The sequence below is a fragment of the Puntigrus tetrazona genome, unplaced genomic scaffold, assembly GCF_018831695.1.
Source record: "Puntigrus tetrazona isolate hp1 unplaced genomic scaffold, ASM1883169v1 S000000001, whole genome shotgun sequence".
Lineage (NCBI taxonomy): Eukaryota > Metazoa > Chordata > Actinopteri > Cypriniformes > Cyprinidae > Puntigrus > Puntigrus tetrazona.
Genome location: NW_025047681.1, coordinates 2,333,241 through 2,352,202, shown reverse-complemented (window position 1 = coordinate 2,352,202; position 18,962 = coordinate 2,333,241). Strand labels below are relative to the sequence as shown.

General features: G+C 44.0%; 1 protein-coding gene across 2 annotated transcripts; it reads left to right on the top strand.

Moving 5' to 3' along the window:
- Positions 1 to 1,358: 1,358 nt before the first annotated feature.
- On the top strand, positions 1,359 to 18,360 carry LOC122331538 (heat shock 70 kDa protein 12A-like). Of its 2 annotated transcripts, XM_043229022.1 has the most exons (5): positions 1,359 to 1,615; positions 2,068 to 2,324; positions 2,459 to 2,683; positions 2,785 to 2,959; positions 17,042 to 18,360. In XM_043229022.1, the coding sequence occupies exons 2-5, from the start codon at positions 2,238 to 2,240 to the stop codon at positions 18,094 to 18,096; spliced, it is 1,542 nt and encodes a 513-aa protein (XP_043084957.1). In that variant the 5' UTR covers positions 1,359 to 1,615; positions 2,068 to 2,237; the 3' UTR covers positions 18,097 to 18,360. The 2 variants fall into 2 exon arrangements, with proteins under 2 accessions (XP_043084957.1, XP_043084956.1); XM_043229021.1 differs by lacking the exon at positions 1,359 to 1,615 and having other exon boundaries at positions 1,703 to 2,324.
- The last annotated feature ends 602 nt before the right edge of the window (positions 18,361 to 18,962 follow it).

Sequence of the window (18,962 nt, the reverse complement as noted above, 5' to 3'; positions counted from 1 at the left end):
TATGGCCTGCTAAGCCCACCTACTCTACTTCCTGTTTATGTGCCACATGAGGTACCTGCCCATGCAGACACTGCAAGCTGATCTGCCCTAGAAGACAGCACCCCATCCAGAGAGGGAAGAGTTTGTCGTGATCATCTGGTGACACCAAACCATTCACATGTTTCGAGACTTTTAGTAGATGATGGGACAGCCAGGAAGGGTGAAACCTCCAGGAACTTCATCCACCATAGAAACAGTCTCATGTGGAGATGCCCCAGGAAAGAAGGGAGCCAGACAGGCCAGCACTGAAGTAGAGTCCAGATAAACACCCAGAAATGTAGTTTGTTGGGTTTGAATGAGCACAATCTTCTGTGCCAAGCGTGCGAAGGTGGAGAAGGAGAGAGTCCAGGTAATTGAGAATTTGGATTCCCTGGAGCCTTTACAGGGTCAGAGCAGCATCTATACACTTTCGGTCAGAGCCTTTCCCCCAAAGGCAAACCTGAGAAACTTTTGAGAACCTGTGCCTCTAAATGACCTATATGTGGAAGTAAGCGTCTTTCAAGTTAACAATGCTTGTGAATTGGAGAGTGTAGACAAGAGAATCCAGGGTAACACTCCTGGCAAATTCCTCAAGAACTGAAAAAAAAATATGTGAGCGGTATCAGAGTAGCGATAGCAACACAGGGTCCTGGTTCTAATTGTCCTCCCTGTGCATCCCTTACCATGTAAATAGTGTCGGCCTCTCGCACCATCTGCCAATCAACTGGGGTGATTTTATATGGGCTTTAGACAATCGTCATACACAGCGTCAAAGTGAACCTTTGAAAGAGAACAGCTTTTATAATGTGGTTTTAATTGCATTTTTGTAATAGTCAGTTAGGAACAAAAGTAGGCTGGTCTAAGACATGAAACTCCAGGGCTGAAAATAAGCCCCACTCCAGCCCTGTATGTTGTTATGTTTCAATAAGTGAAATTTGTGTCTGTATAGTTTTGAGTCCTATCACTCAATTGTAACTGGCTCAATCATTTTCAGTAACGCTGCATATTTTGTATGTCTTCCTCATCTAACATACTGGCTTTCATTTCTAAGATTGATAGTAGTGACTGCAAAATTAGGTGTGTCTTACAAGGAAGACATTTAAAACCACATCCATGGGCCAGTGAAAGAGATGACAAGCAGGGTGTGTCATAAACTGTGTTGCAATACAGTGTCATTAACACTTTAATTCAAGTTAGACAAAAATAAATATATACATTTTTGAAGACAAAGTTACTGAACTACAACACAGATGAATCACTCTATCATGAGTCAGACACAACCAACAACAAAAACAGGTTTACCTACATAAGTTAAAATGGATAAACTTACTTGAACTCCTCAGTGGTTGCAAAACCAGCTGTTGATGCAATTCTACCTTCTACTGGAGCGTGAATTGTTTAAGAAATATTAAAGGCTCTTTAAGGCATCTTTAAGATAGTTTAAAATATGTTTATTTGCATTATACGAGCCATTCCGTAACTTCCATAGTAGGGAAAAAAAGACTGTAATGGTGATCCAAAACAACCTGGTTACAACTTTCTTCAAATATCTTTGGCAGAAAAAAAGGAATTCATAAAGATTTGAAACTACTCAAAGGTGAGTAAATGATGACAGAATTTTTATTTTTGGTTATCTATTTACATTCAAAAGTACAGCACACAAAGTTGTAGCATATTTTAAACTAATTTGCTTCCTTTGAAACAATCACTTGTTTTTTTAAGTAAATTGAACTTGTTACTTTTTAGAGTGCATTTAAACAGTCCACAAAATAATTCTCAAAAAGAAATAATCTAAGTGATAAAAAAGTATTTATTACCCCACTAAATCATATAATTCCTATCTAAGGTTGCTAATATTGAACATTATATATGTCCGCTTCATAGTTTTAGAGGACAAGCCCATTTTTTTGTGGAAGGGTCAATAATAGTGAAAGTAGGCTTTGTGAATATAAATGAGAGAAAGCACAAACTGTACTGTTCATTTTTCAAGAAGGTAAACACAGCAGCTCTCTTATAACACAATGGCACAATTTCTTTACGTTGCTATAGATTTTGGAACATCATTCAGCGGATATGCCTTCAGCTTTAAGACTGATAAACGTCTAGAACAAATTAGGATTCCTTCCTGGGGTGTCGAGCAAGGTCTAAAAACCTTCAAAACCCCCACCTGCATTTTGTTTGATGAAGAACAGAACTTCCAGAAGTTTGGTTATGATGCCATGAAAACATACACCATGTTGATGAAAAAAGAAACAGCAAAGAAACATTATCTATTTGAACACTTCAAAATGGAGCTGTATAATAAAGTAAGTTCTTTTACATTTGCAATTATACTTTTTTTGTTATGCATTTTATCATACCATATTATTTATCAGTGAAAGATTATTTTGATGCACTTTCATTGAATACCATTAATGTAATAAACACTTTTGTTGCAAAGGAAATCCACAGAGATTTGATGATCACAGAATCAAATGGAAAAACAATGAAGGCTATAAAGGTTTTCTCTGAGAGTCTGCGATACCTGAAGGATCATGCACTGGACAAAATTGGACAAAACACTGAAGGACGAAAGTTCACTGCATCTGATGTGACGTGGGTGTTAACAGTTCCTGCTATCTGGCATGCGGCAGCTAAACAATTCATGAGAGAAGCAGCTGTTGAGGTGAGTTAAAATAAAAATGAATATTAGATACTTATTAAAACTCATCATGTACACATCTTCTGTAAGACAGAATAAATTAAATTAAAATATTAATCATGCAGGCAGGTCTTGTGACGGATTCTACACCTGAAAGACTCATCTTTGCTCTGGAACCAGAGGCTGCGTCTGTGTTCTGTAAGCAGCTACCAAGTGATGGTTTCATAGCAGAAAGAGAGGATTGTGAAGACAAATTGGAGCAGCAACCAGGAAGCCAGTACATGGTTGTAGATTGTGGAGGTACACTGCTAAAATTCCTTTAAAATCCTTCTACACATTTACATACAGATTACTTTTACTTTACAGTTTACTATACAGTTTACTATTTACTATAAATTAACTATAAGGTGTAAAACTAAAAAGTAATTAATAGTATTTTATAACCAAAATGTACCTTTCTTCAATGTGGCTACACGTTATGTACTATAAATAAGATGCAGTATAAATATAAGTACAGTTGTCATGTGTGTGGTAAGCACGAGAGCACACAACTAGCATAACTGAAAATAAAGAGTTTTAATCCACTCAGGGATGAAATAAACAATATAAATACAGGCAGGCAGGCAGAACAAAATCACACACACATAAAGACGAGATCGGACAAACAGAACTGAAATCACAGGTGTAGGGTTTTCACACCTAATTTTAATTATGATAATTATGAATTGTCATTTGAATCAGCTCTCAATTCAAGTTTGGGGAATTGAATCTGAAAAGATTCACGTTGGTATGCAATTCAAGTATACCTTTAAATCACCTAATACGTCCAGCGTTTTAGGGCAATTTAAATGTATGTTACCAATATGAATTTACTCTGTGATCAGCAAAATAAATCAATTGGATTCTTCGCTTTACCTCGAGCAGGTAACAACGGATCTGGGCATGAGTTTGACTTTCCAGTTACATAACACACAAACAAGAATTCGTAATAATGAAACACAATTTATTAAACAGTACCTACTAATTGACAAGACTACACCGAGAAGACTAAACATAAACACACACACACACACATGCATTCATACACACATTCGCGGGTTGGAAGGGAAATGGATAATTGTCTGTCCAAAGTCTGTTAGCTAGTTCTGAGATCGCACTAAGAGCACCAACAAAGCAAAGTTAGGTTTAGCCTCGCTTATATGTGTCTGCGCCAATTCAGTAGAGACGGAAAGGTAGTTTTACCACTCGGCGTGTCTGGGGAAATCCCGGCTTGCTGATTGGGCAGGCTCGTCCGTGGGATGACGTGGTCGGGCTTTCCCGGGCCGTTTGAATGAAGTCTCTCTAGCTTGGTGGTTCGCTTTGGATGAACCGGGTTGGTTATGGAAAGGGCAGTGAGTGTCCGTGGAGTGATGTGACGGAGCGGACCGGAGTCGAGGGTATCGGGTCGTTCTAGTTCGGAGTCTTCTGACTTCTCCAAGTTCCGAAGTTTCTCTGTTCCGTGGCGATTCCTGCAGCGACCCGAATTCCCCTGCGGTGGTTCCGAAGAGTTCTTCTCGACTCAACTCCGACTCCGATTCTTCTCGTTCTCAACTCAACTCGTCTCAACTCAACTCAGAGAGCTCTGTTCCTGCGTTTTGAGGTGCAAATTTTGGGCCGTGCCCTGGGCAGTTGTCCAATCCCGAGGTCGAAGGGGCGTGTCCACGCCTGCTTTCGACTCGGTTTCGCATATACTTTATCCCAGTTAGAATTGACATTCTGCACTTCTGTTCCCTATCAAAAGCTTATAAGTGGAATACACTGTTGTGCATTGCACAAACACATATATTCATTCATCACGATATTGGAAACATCGTAAGCTTCAATTTGATATCAAACATGCATTATCTAGCGCTTATGGAACGCTCTCTGTTAGAGGATTATTTAAAGAGTATATAGCGGTTCCTACATACATCCCAAAACATTTATTAAGCAGTTATTTACAGATGAACCTTTATTCGTTTGAAAGGAAGGCATTTAGATTGTTCGATTAGTGGTTTTATGTGTGTCCTGGCAGTTCCTTTATTGTAGCGAAAAGGAAAAAGGCGCGCTTTTAAGGAATGTATGTTGGGACAGAGCAACCCTCCTTGGGGGGGTTGAAAGTGTGAGGCTGTCCTGACCACGTTGATTCACCGCGGGAGTCTTATCACCTTTTGACTCGGTGGCTTGGTAGAACTGGTCCCAGGTCAGTGCACAGAACGGGTTATCGCGCTGTCGACCAGATGTTGCGTTTTCAATCATCCCAATCTTGACATGGGTACTCTCGGATTGGCCGAGCTCACTGCAGCGACAGTCCCTTGAGAATGTTTGGTAGACTTTGCGGCGCTCTGCATCGCTCGGCTGACCATCTTGATTGCCTTTATGGTCCGGGGTGCGGAGGATGCGCGATTTTACGACCTGGTTCTAGAGCGATCCCCTTTTATGGTTCGTGTCTGTTCATCGAGGCCCCACATATCCCCCTTTTGCGCGATGAGGTTCCCGTTGCGAACGTCATCGGGCACTGGAACAATGGACAAAGAGAACAGACATCCACAAACAACATTTCCATCGCTAACTGAACTGTGGTGCAGAAATTTGGAATTTGGGCAGATCGGGTGAGAAACTTGATACGACATTTGCGCTCAATCTATGGACTTGGTGCGGGGAGTCAATCTTATTGTCAGGACCTGATGTGAGGGAATGGTTAAGGGTGTTCCTGTAAAAGGGCCTAGAGGGAAAAAGGGAAACAAAGAGAGGAAGAGAAGGGAAAAGACAACACAGAAGGGACACAAGGACATTGAGTGAGGTTAGGACAACAAACAATGGTCACATGTGTGGAGAAACTCCTTGTTACTAGAGTGTTGGTTCTAGCAGTGCGGTGAAGGAGCGTGTAGGTGTTGTGCTTGAAAACCTGGCTATGTGTTTCCCTAGTGGGTGAGGAATTACATCAGTGAGGTGCGATAGTCGGTCTGTGTCAGTGGGTTTGGTCTCCCCCTTTCCTTGTCTCTTGGAGCCCTGGTGCCTCTTTATCTGGTTCCGGTGTACCCATCGCAGGGCTGGCTCGCTGCGCCCCTGTCGAATCTTGATTCGGTAGGCAACAGGTGACAGTTTGTCTACGATTTCGTGGGGTCCCGTCCAGTGAGGTAGGAACTTCTTTGACAATCGATGAGGGGTGTTTGGCCGTGGCTGGGCGAAACTGTAGTACCACACTTTGTCTCCGACCTCAAGTTCCTGATATGAGGCCTTCCTGTCATAGTAAGCCTTACGACCTTCCGCGCTGCTTTGGAGTTGTTGCTGTGCAAAGGCGAAAGTCGTTCTCAGGTGCTGATGCAACTCTTCTAGGTACTGATGCGTGGTGTAGGCAGTGACAAGGTTCATGTCACCGGGTTGGTACAGCAGGTGTAAGGGTAGTGTCATGCGTCTCCCCGTCATCATTTCGAATGGAGGTACTCCGGTGGACCGGTGAGGAGTGGACCTGATGGCCATTAGTACCAGGGGAAGTTTGACATCCCAATCCTTCTGATTGGCGGACACGTACTTCTTCAGCATGCTGACCACTGTCTTGTTGGCACGTTCCACCTGTCCAGAAGAGATTGGGTGGTGGCTTATGTGCAGCTTGGCTTGCACACCCAGGAGTTTCCACATTTCTTGCATGACCTCAGCGGTGAAGTGAGTTCCTCTGTCTGAATTGACACTCAAGGGCATTCCAAATCTTTTGAGAATATGGTTCATCAAGAGGTAGGCTGTTGTTTCTGCCGTGTCATTCGGAGCTGGGAGGCACTCTATCCACTTTGTGAACTCGCAGACCACATTGAGGAAGTACTTGTTACCTCGTGTCGACCGTGGCAGGGGTCCTACCCAGTCTATTTGGAGGTCTGACCATGGGAAGGTCATTCCTTTCCTTTGCAGTGGTGCGCGGTGATTTGCATTCGCCGGTTGAAACTGGCAACAGACCAGGCATCCTTTCACGTATTCCGCCACGTCTTGCTGCATGCCAGGCCAGTATACCACCTGTTTGAGTGTCTCATAGGTGGCCTTGGCGCCATGGTGTCCAGCGCATGGTGCATCGTGGGCGTATGTCAACATTATCCCCCTTTGGCTCTGAGGCACTACGAGCCATGGCGTAGCGAGTGGCTCAGGGACATACGTGAGAACGCCGTCTTGGAGATGCAGCATGTGCTTGATGGAGTGCAGGTGGCGGAGGTCAGAGGAGGTGGCTAGGTTGAAGGCAGAAACGTGGGCGGTAGCTGGGTCAGAAATGTGTGCACTGATGGTTTGCAGTGCTGGATCCGACGCTTGAAGGGTACTGAGATCGTCAGCAGCAAACTGTGGTGAGATGGAGATACGGGAGGAGGTGGGGTTCGCAACACCAGTGGCGTGTTGGCGGCGGGTGATGGCTGCCACAGCTGGGTTGGGTGGGTGGGAATGGAACGTCCAAGACTCTCCATGTAATGCACCTGCTTTAGCGAGGGCATCTGTTTGGTCGTTGGAGTCTTTGTCTTGGTTCTTGCTGCTTGAACTTGAAATTGCTTGTGACCTTGACATTGCCTCGGCGGTCTGTAAACGGGCAGTGGTGTCTGTGGCTTGGCACTGCAACTCCTGAACGTTTACTGACTGGAAGGGCAGAGGTTCACGGACTTGTGTCCACAACTTCAAGTGCTTAAAGTCTATTAGTGGCTTAAAGCGATTAAGCAGGTCCTTTCCGATTAGCAGTGGGTAAGTCTTTAGGGGTGAGATGTAGACTGGGTGGATGAGGTTCATCGGACCCACAGTTAGGTGAATCGGGGCCACCTGTGTCAGTTGTAGGCCCGTGTGGGAGTATACTTGAAGGTTCAGCTCACATCTTTGAAGTTTGAGGGGGCCATTTAATGTCTTTGCTCCTTCCTGGATTTTTCCGAGGAGTTCTGCTGACATTAGTGTGATGTCAGCTCCTGTGTCCAGAAGGGCTTCACCCTGATGTGGCGTTCGATGATGACGGAGAGGTAAAACTTTCTTGCTATACCTCTCTCAATGAGATCACCCAGGAGTTGAGGGACTGGAGTTTGGGATGAGATGGGGAGGATATCAGGGCTAATCTGCAGTTCTTCGGACGAGTGGCAGACGACCAGGACAGCACTTTCAGGAACCAGAGTGGTTTCAGCGGCAGGTGTTTGTTGGATGATGCCGTGGTTTGAAGCATCATATGGTGAGTTAGGGGCTAACTCGATTGCTGGGGTTTCAGGTAGGATTTCTCGTCCATCTGAAGTTATGGTCATTATGGTTCTTTGAGTGTGCGGGGAGGAAGTGCTATTCTCTGTGTCTGGTTGGGTCGGGTGGTCGCTGCTGTCTCGTCCGGCTGCCAGTCAGGCTGAATCCGGCTTCTCTTTCTTTTCCCACTTCCAATCTTCCTTCATTTGCTGGAAAAACTCTCTCATCATGCTCTTCATCAGTTCTTGTGAGTAAAAACGGTGATGTCTTTTGCTCTTGTGTGGATTCAGTTTGAAAGTTCTTTCGTCGAGTCCTTGGGCTGGTTGCTCCAGGGTGTGTTTGTGCTCTACCCATGGAGGTTCCGTTGCCCCAGGAGCTCTTCCCCTTTGGTTTCTAAAGGAGGTTGACTGATTCCACGATCTCTCCCACTGACCTTCCTGCGGTCTTGAACTGTCCCATGACTTTTCCCAGTGGCGCCCAGGCGGCGCTGTCGCTCACGTGGTCCATCCCAGCGGCGCTTTCTCTGATTGGGTCTGGTACCTGCGTGGAAGTCTTGCTCTCGGTTGGACACGTTCCACTCTTTTCTTGACGGCTTGAAGCTGTCTTGATGTTGGGCACCCTCTAGAGGCAGTCCGTGACTTTGTGTGTTGAAGTCGAGGACTGTCGGAGCTTTAGTGCCTTTCTCTGCAGCCATCTTTTGTTTGCTGTAGGCTTTGTGTGCCAAGTCGCGCAGCTGCTGAATGGTCATTGTGCGCGAACATGCAAGCACGCCTAGATGGTGGCTTACCCCAGGATGTAGGTTCCTGAGGAAGAGAGTCTTAAAGTTCATGTCCTGTTCCATTTCGGGCTCGTTGCGAGTTCCGAAGTATGCTCTCCTGAGTTGGCTGTAGTAGGCTTGCGGAGACTCATGACGGCCTTGTCTGATCTCCAGGGCGGCTACTAGTCCTTGTTCTGACTCTGGGTCATCAAATTCATTGATGAGAGCCTCTCGGAGCAGGTGGTAATCAGCCTTTGTCTGGGCTGGTTGCCGGTCCAGGAAGCTGCGTACATCAGGGCTGGATGTTGCTCGCAGTAAATAGAGTCTATCTTTATCCGTGACGTGAGGTCTTACTTCCAGATGGAATTCGACGTCCTGTAGATAGGTTTGAACGTCTGGACTACTTGGCACACCTGGGGTGAACTTGACGATGTTCCTGGCGATCTTGTCGAGATCTTTTAGGTCCAGGCCGTGTGATGCTCTTTGGCTGGCTGGGTCCGTTTCTCTTGGCCTTCTCGCGAGGTATGTCTCTTCAGAGGAGCTGGTGAGTGTTTCAGCATCGCCTCTTTCCCCTTTGTTCACTTGCCTGTACAAGCACGGAGACCCGGTCCTACTTGGCAGGGGTGACGTTGGTGCCTCTCGTGTCCTCGGTGGCTCAGCGCAGGTCGTAGGCGTGTCTGAGTTCCTCCTTGACACCGCCGGATTCCTCTTTGACGTAGTCCAGCTGTTGTTCTAGGCGGCTGATCTGATTCCTTGACTCGTTCAAGTGAGCTTCGAGGGCTTTGATTCTGCCGGCCTTGTCTCTAATGTCAGTCTTTGCCTTCTCCAGTAGCTGTTCTGCGTACTGGAGGTTGTTGGCAGCATTGTCAAAGTCTCTTTTGGTTTGTTTCACCTCTTGTGTGGAAGCTGCTAGCAAGGCTTTGAGCGTGGTAATCTCCTCTGGGTCCTTTCTCTCCTCATCCAGCTTTTCCTGTAGTTCCTGAGCCTCCAGTTCCAGCTGTTTGATGCGTCGCTGTGCGCATGTCAGCTCCTGTTGGAGATCGGCGGCGTGCCTGTCACTCAGTTTGAGGGTAGCGATGAGGGTGTGACTTAGGGAGCAGGTGATCTTTGCTAGCTCTTTGTGGTTGTAGCCTTGGCTTGGGTCCTGTTCCATTAGGCTCGTTAGGTTGTTATCCAGCTGTTCCTGGGTCTGACGCTTTAGTGTTTCCGCGGCCTTGGGTAGGAGGCTGCTGGTTGCAACACTTAGCCATGTTTCCAGGTCTTCCCAGTGACCAACGTTGTCTGCTGTGTGAGACATGTTTTGGTGCGGCGAGGGGGATTTGGAAAAGTGACTGACACAGACCTGGAAGAAAATAACAACCAAACAAGGCAGAACAGACAACAGCAAGGAAAGACAGAGGTGTAGATGTGTGGTGTCAGTTGATGCTAAATGTGAGGTGTCAGGTGGGCGTGGTTCTCTGTAACTGTGATCCTCTGGTGGGTGTGCTTCTAACTGGCGTTTCTGGGGAGACAATTAGTAAACACACACAGGACGACAGAGAACAGAAGACAACACAGAACAGGAAGAAGGGATAGCTGGGCGTTTCGTTCTCCTGTAACAGGCGGTCCTTGCTTCTTTTCTTCTCCCTTTTTTTTTAGAGAAAGGGAGGAGCTACCTGTAAGAGACGTAAGAGAGGGAGATAGAGAGGGAGAGAGAGAGAGAGAGACAGAGAGGGGGGGGAGGTAACACACTCTTTCCTGGTCAAGGAAGGAGGGGGTTAGGCTCTATCACTGTCTCTTTTCCCTAAGTTAGAGGATGCTTTTAGGAGTTTCTAAATGGGGATTTCTAAGTACTAAGACTGCGATTGCCATTAGAATCTCCTCCGGGCGAGGATAAAACAATAGCAATGACAGTGTTAGCTTTTAGTTGGTTAGATTGACTCCGTGCACCAAGTAGATTGTTCCTGGGGTCGTGTTTACGATTCCTCGTCGATCAACTTTGGTTTCGGCTGGGTAGGATACACGCTGAGAAGGGAAGGTTCGTGAGCATGAACAATTTGAAACAATGTCGTCAAGTTTCACCCGATACTGATCAGAAATGTCTCAAATTAAATTCTTTGCTTTCCTGGTTCCCACAGGTGCGATCTCAGAAGCAGCAGCAGCAGTTAGATCAGAGGAAAGGAACAAGAAGGGAGAGAAGAGAGAGAAAGTTGCTTACACTGTAAACAAAGTTGACAAAGTGTGATACCGTTAAGCCTGATACCTAATGGTTGGTTTTACTATGTTGGTGTGATAAGTTAAGTTACTTGAGGGTTGAATAGGCCCTACTTACTTATGGGTGTCGCCAAATGGGTTTTAGCAAAAGGGGTTTAGACTTAGGCTTTGGTGATGAGGGCGATTAACCCGTCGGAGTACAGCGGTATGGCTCCCCGTCTGGGCGCCCCTGTGCTCCTGTAAGGTCAATCAGACTTCTGTCCGACAGCATTGCAGTGAGCCTCTCAAACAGCGTCGGCTTTTGACACAAAGGTGCGGGCCCACGGTGGAGGTGCGTCAACGGCTGGCTTGGACTGACAAGGCTGCGGGGCAGAGCCCTGGGTTACTGATCGGTTTCCCCGATTCAGCAGCTGACAGGGTGGTTTACCTGAGCCTCCGTCCAGGTCAGCTCGTGTTGACTCCTCCTCCGTTACACAATTGCTGATGCCTGCTGCGGGTTCACTCACAATGCTAGGACAGAGAGGCCTGGCTGGCCCCCAGCTGGCACAAGGTCACGTTCAAACGGGGTCCTCACTCGCTGTGACACCTCCGAGACAACCGTCCCTGCACCAACCTAGCACTAGGGGAGTGCTAGCTGCTAAGCCCTAAGTAAGGGAGAGACCCTGTAAAGAGGATTGAGAGGGAGGCACTCAACTGTACACACCAACGTAACTGCAAATGACTTGAAATTTCTATTTGGTAGCGATAATTAATGATCAAAACTTCCTGAGGAGTCAAGCCTGAATTAATCACTAAGTATCTTCTGCACTAGAATCCGGGATACTATGCTTGGAATAGTAAACGGAAGTTCAAGTCGATTATAATTGAAAATTTATGATATTGGTATTAAATTATAAAGCAATTATAATTAAATAAATCCCCAAAATAGCAATTATGTAGGGGAGCCACCCTAACTTGCTAAATCTGAAATTAAAATTCCAAACCAGGGATTATATTTAAGTGATGTGTTATCACGACTATAAAGGCAATTATAATTAACCAAATCACCAGCTGAAATTAAAATTTTCAATCAATAACGGCAGTTAATAATTGAAATTCAATGCAATTATCATCAAAGTATTCGAAGCAATTATAATCAAATGGATCAGCAAATATTGTTGCAATTTATGAATATGAACCTAATGCATTTAGTAAATGACATTAAGGTTTCACATTAGCAATGCTAGAAAATTGGTAATATATCCTGATATCATCAAATTAATAAAAGCAGTTATACTTGTTGCTGGCAATGTATCATTGAAATGCTAAGGGTAAGAAAAAAAACGTTTCTTGTTAATACCAACGGTTATGGCAGTTCAAACATTTGTCAACATTCTTCTCGGTAAGGGAAAGGTGAGGAAAAAGGGATAAACGTGAAGGGAAAGGAGGAGGAAGCCCACTATTGTGGTTCCGGCGTTCCGATGGAACTCAACACGCCATAAACACACACGGCATTCAACTCAATGGACGACAGAGGTCTAAGCGCTATCCTGATGCTAACAGTTTGCATAGGTTTCAATGCCAACACATTAGATTCAGTTATCCTAGCCTCTGTTCACAAACTTCAAATATGGCGCCGGAGGACTGCGCTTGCGCACTTTGAAGTTAACTCGAAACGCGGCGTCCTAGGACTTCCGCGTCGTTGCTATGGATACGTGCAATTCGCTATTATACGAGTTCGGCCCACCCGAAATGACGGCGCATTTCGCAACGAGTAAACTCGATCAGCTTCGTCTAGCACTGACAACTTCACTTGCTAAAAGTGAGGCACTTTTACATGCATATACTGCAATTAAACAATGACGTCATCGGACCGCGGCGGGTCTGCACAGTTTATTAACTTGATCAAGAATTTTCTTCTCCCATATACTTCCGCGTTCTGACGCTCTCTGCGCTACGCTCGGTTTCACTTCTTCAAGTGACTAAATGGCAAAGGATTACTTAGTTAGCTACTTCTAAGCTCTTGCCAGGGAGGAAATAGATTCATATGACAGTGGAACTCGCACTGTCATAGATCAACAAAGGCCTTATGGAAAATAAACAAGGAACACGCTTGCTTTTTTCCTCAACGCGCTCTAACGCGGATCTCTGTCTCTATGGACAAATATTACGATTACTGCAGTTTTCAAAGTCTTCACAATTCACACGCACTTTTACGTGTTCGCATGTCAAAATAGAGGTACGAAATAACAACAATTTGTCTCTGTGTCTTAATCTATTCTTCCGGATAAAATAGAAAAACCACGAAATCACGAATCACAAATTTATGAATTATGAACTGAAAATCAAATCTTGCCCGCCTTGATTCTCCACCATTATATGTAGGGTTTTCACACCTAATTTTAATTATGATAATTATGAATTGTCATTTGAATCAGCTCTCAATTCAAGTTTGGGGAATTGAATCTGAAAAGATTCACGTTGGTATGCAATTCAAGTATACCTTTAAATCACCTAATACGTCCAGCGTTTTAGGGCAATTTAAATGTATGTTACCAATATGAATTTACTCTGTGATCAGCAAAATAAATCAATTGGATTCTTCGCTTTACCTCGAGCAGGTAACAACGGATCTGGGCATGAGTTTGACTTTCCAGTTACATAACACACAAACAAGAATTCGTAATAATGAAACACAATTTATTAAACAGTACCTACTAATTGACAAGACTACACCGAGAAGACTAAACATAAACACACACACACACACACATGCATTCATACACACATTCGCGGGTTGGAAGGGAAATGGATAATTGTCTGTCCAAAGTCTGTTAGCTAGTTCTGAGATCGCACTAAGAGCACCAACAAAGCAAAGTTAGGTTTAGCCTCGCTTATATGTGTCTGCGCCAATTCAGTAGAGACGGAAAGGTAGTTTTACCACTCGGCGTGTCTGGGGAAATCCCGGCTTGCTGATTGGGCAGGCTCGTCCGTGGGATGACGTGGTCGGGCTTTCCCGGGCCGTTTGAATGAAGTCTCTCTAGCTTGGTGGTTCGCTTTGGATGAACCGGGTTGGTTATGGAAAGGGCAGTGAGTGTCCGTGGAGTGATGTGACGGAGCGGACCGGAGTCGAGGGTATCGGGTCGTTCTAGTTCGGAGTCTTCTGACTTCTCCAAGTTCCGAAGTTTCTCTGTTCCGTGGCGATTCCTGCAGCGACCCGAATTCCCCTGCGGTGGTTCCGAAGAGTTCTTCTCGACTCAACTCCGACTCCGATTCTTCTCGTTCTCAACTCAACTCGTCTCAACTCAACTCAGAGAGCTCTGTTCCTGCGTTTTGAGGTGCAAATTTTGGGCCGTGCCCTGGGCAGTTGTCCAATCCCGAGGTCGAAGGGGCGTGTCCACGCCTGCTTTCGACTCCGGTTTCGTGCATACTTTATCCCAGTTAGAATTGACATTCTGCACTTCTGTTCCCTATCAAAAGCTTATAAGTGGAATACACTGTTGTGCATTGCACAAACACATATATTCATTCATCACGATATTGGAAACATCGTAAGCTTCAATTTGATATCAAACATGCATTATCTAGCGCTTATGGAACGCTCTCTGTTAGAGGATTATTTAAAGAGTATATAGCGGTTCCTACATACATCCCAAAACATTTATTAAGCAGTTATTTACAGATGAACCTTTATTCGTTTGAAAGGAAGGCATTTAGATTGTTCGTTTAGTGGTTTTATGTGTGTCCTGGCAGTTCCTTTATTGTAGCGAAAAGGAAAAAGGCGCGCTTTTAAGGAATGTATGTTGGGACAGAGCAACCCTCCTTGGGGGGGTTGAAAGTGTGAGGCTGTCCTGACCACGTTGATTCACCGCGGGAGTCTTATCACCTTTTGACTCGGTGGCTTGGTAGAACTGGTCCCAGGTCAGTGCACAGAACGGGTTATCGCGCTGTCGACCAGATGTTGCGTTTTCAATCATCCCAATCTTGACATGGGTACTCTCGGATTGGCCGAGCTCACTGCAGCGACAGTCCCTTGAGAATGTTTGGTAGACTTTGCGGCGCTCTGCATCGCTCGGCTGACCATCTTGATTGCCTTTATGGTCCGGGGTGCGGAGGATGCGCGATTTTACGACCTGGTTCTAGAGCGATCCCCCCTTTTATGGTTCGTGTCTGTTCATCGAGGCCCCACACAGGAATTACCAGGTAAATGACTAAATTAACTATACACAGCTGAATACAATAAAAGACAATTAACTAAAGTGGGTATACGCTGAACACATGGCACACGACAAAAACAATAACAAAAGTCCAGATACGTGACAACAGTAGGTAGTCAACCGGTCCATGTATAAAATTCAGTAATACTCAAGGAGGTTAAAAGACACATTTTATACAATTAATTCAAAGGGACACTTTGTACCTCTTAGTCAGAGCAACTGCTGTTATATTAGCACTTCATTTTGTAAATTCAGATTAAATAAAACATTTTGTATTATTTAAAATGCAGCATTATAAAATTACTATTTCATTTAGACAAATTATTTGACAGGAATAGGTGTAAGATATCATTTCCAAAATATAACTTCATAAACAGTAAAACATTGTGTGAAAGTCATTTCTTATTGCATGACAGGAAAAATACAGTGAAGAAAAAAAATTGGTCCCCTGCTGATTTTGTATGTTTGCCCACTGACAAAAATTATCAGTCTATAATTGTAATGGTAGGTTTGTTTTAATAGTAAGTGACAATAACAACAACAAGAATCCAGAATAAAGCACTTCTAAATCTTAAAATTATTGGCATTTATTTAAGACATACTGCTGCACAAATAGCTTGTCGTAAGCGTGTCCTAGGTCTTCCCCGGGGCCTCCTCCCGGTGGGACATGCCTGGAACACCTCCATTGGGAGATGTCCGGGAGGCATCCAGAACAGATGCCAGAGCCACCTCAGCTGGCCTCTCTCGATGTGGAGGAGCAGCGGGTCTACTCCGAGCTCCTCCCGAGTGACTGAACTCCTCACCCTATCTCTAAGGGAGTGTCCAGCCACCTTGTTACTTTTGTAGCAGTCTATCACATCCAGTTCTCAAATCTTGTGAACAAAATATTCTGTATGTGTTTTATGGCTTTATTTCAGTGACTTAAAAACCTTAGCTTAAACATTGATTTCATAAAAACACAAACATGTACATTTAGGCTGCTCATATATCATTGAAGTTTTGTGCTGAATACAGTGTAGTTAGGCTGTAGTTTTTAAGATATTAAAATAAAAATTAAAAAAAACTGTGAGACACGTTCTGTGAGCCTGCTTTGAGTGTGTGTGTACTGTGACGGGAGGAGCCAACGACAGACACAGTGGGCGTGGCGTCAGGCCTCGGAGAGGCTTTTTATTAAAAAAATAAAATAAATACAAAATAAAGTGTCCAAGGGGGAAAGTGTCCAAATAAAAGGGGGAACTGGTGTCCTCGTCGTGCCGCGGGGAAAGTGCAGGTTGAGGCCGTGTTCCAGGGGGGGAAGGGTCCAGGTAAGGGGCGGAGTCCGGCGGTCCCACGCGCTCCCCTTTTTCTGGTCCGGGGCGCGAGGGGCGGCGGCTTCTTCCGCAGCATCTTCGTCGCTCCTTTGCTCCGGGCGGCAGAGTAGGATGAACTGTGTGGTCACAGCCTGGACTACGGGGGTCCCACGACGCACTTCTCGGACGGCGGGGGAAGGTCCATCGCGCACCCTTCCTGGACCCACGAGGACACCAGCGTGCATGCACGGGGGGAAGAGACCAGTCTCCCGAGGAGAGGCGCGTCCGGGTACTTAACGGCGACAGTAACGAGGCTAAACTCACTCCAGGTGTGCCTCGTCACACGCCGCCAGACCTGAACAATACCACGCCCCTCCTCTCGAACACACCCACTCCCGTCGGGAGCCTGGTGAAGAGCGGCGAATAAAGGACGGGGTGATGATGACAATAAAGAGGAGGGGCAGCCGACTCGTCACAGTACGCATCAAAACCCATTAGCTTTCAAAGACTGGACAAGACTGAATATAACTTTCATGATTATACGTGTAGTCCGTGACATTATCTTCAATTCTCCCTGGACAATATTTTCCTATCCAGTTGTCCATGTCCAATTCAAGTAAAAAGTGCATTTGTTACAATTTCAAGTTTTCTAAAAATCTACTTCAAACCATAGATGTAACTATATAGAAAATATGAGTACACATAAATAAATGCTGTCTCTGATTTTTTTTCTTGTATCTTGCAGGTGGTACTATTGACATAACGGTCCACGAGGTGCTGGGTGACGGCAAACTGAAGGAGCTGCACGCTGCATCAGGAAATGACATGGGTGGACAGTCAGTAGACAAGAATATTGTGTCTTTTCTAAAAGATGTTTTCTCAGAGGAAATTTTTGAGAAATTTGAGAAAGAATACCCAAGTGAAGCACTTAAACTGAAGTATGACATTGCACTTATAAAATCTTGTGATGATGTTGTGATGATTCCATGTCCTAGCAGCTTACAAACACTCGCTAAAGGTAAACAGAGCATGGAAAGTTATTTTGAGGATGTTCAGGGAGTAATGTGGGATGATGGTGGAATATTCATTGAACATGAAAAGCTAAAAAGCTTCTTTGATACCAGCTTGAGTGCTATAGAAAGCACAATTAATCAGATCCTTAAAAACACAGAGCTGAGGATTGAGTACATGTTGTTGGTGGGAGGCTATGCTGAATGTGCTTTTCTGAGGAAATTCATGAAGAAGCGATTTTGCAACATATGCAAAATACTTTGCCCTGTTGAACCTCAAGCAGTAATTTTAAAGGGAGCGATCCTGTACGGAAAAACACCTTCCGTGGTTAAATCCCGTATTAGTGCTCTCACATATGGGTTCTGTATATGTGAAATATTTGATGAAACCAAACACAGGGGCAAAAGCAAATCTGAAAACTCAGAAGGAGAAGTGTTCTGCAACGTTTGCTTTGACCAGCTTGTCCGCAGTGGGGAGTCAGTTGAATGTGATGAAGTCCGTTCTCTTATAAGATTTCCAATAGATCCACAGCAAACAGAGGTAAAATTTACATTTTACAGCTCTGAAAAACAAGAAGTAAAGTTTACAGATGAGCCACTCGTTTTCGAGATTGGTTCTGTATCAGTTGACACTGACGGAGGCACAGATCGACCGGTCAGGTTGGAAATAAAATTTGGCTCCACTGAAATGCAGGCAACTGCTACTGATTTAGGATCAGGTGAAACAAGAACAACCGAACTGGACTTCATGAGTGAACAAATCCATGCCCATAATAAAATACGTGCCTGAATACAGTAAAAGTAAAATACAGTAAATAATAAAAACAACAACAAATAAAAATCCTAGTAACAAAATAAATCCATTATCTGATTTGTACTTTTTTATTTCTCACATATTACCTAACAGGATTGGTTTGTTTTAACTGATTTGTTTTAATTATATTATGCAGAAAGACAATTTATGACATCACAGAGAATAATGGTGTTGACTGTATCTTTAAATAATTCTCACAAATTAGTATATATATATATATATATATATATATATATATATATATATATATATATATATATATATATATATATACACAATTTTTTAAATACAAATAAACAACTTATGTATTATTGGTAAGATTTATTTTTAAATCAAGGTTAATGGGGATTATATATTGTTGTTACTCAGATGAATGTTTACAGATGAGTGAATGGTGTTTAGGGCATTTAAGCACATGTACTCTTGATAAAGATCATTAGTTAAAGAAACTAAACTTTTTCCAAATTTTTAACAAATACTTTTTGCAATAATATTGTACTATGGATGTTTTCTTGTTCATGTAAAAGTTCTTTCCATTTTCACAAGTCACAATAAAAAAATTAAAAAAAATTCTTATGAAAAAGTGCACATTTTAGTTGTGAGACTGTGAATTGCAACCAACTTGTTCCCATTTACCACTCCCTTCAGAGAAGATATGGTGGCAGATACAGGATTAAAGGTTCTGTACTTCAGACAGCTCCATACAGTCATAATGGAAGATGGAATGGAAGTTTTATCTTAAACTTGGACTGAAGTATAAAGAAATATGCAGTCAGTGCTTAGTTCAAGACATGGTTTTGACATCTGAAAATATACATGATATTATACAAAAAAGGAATGTC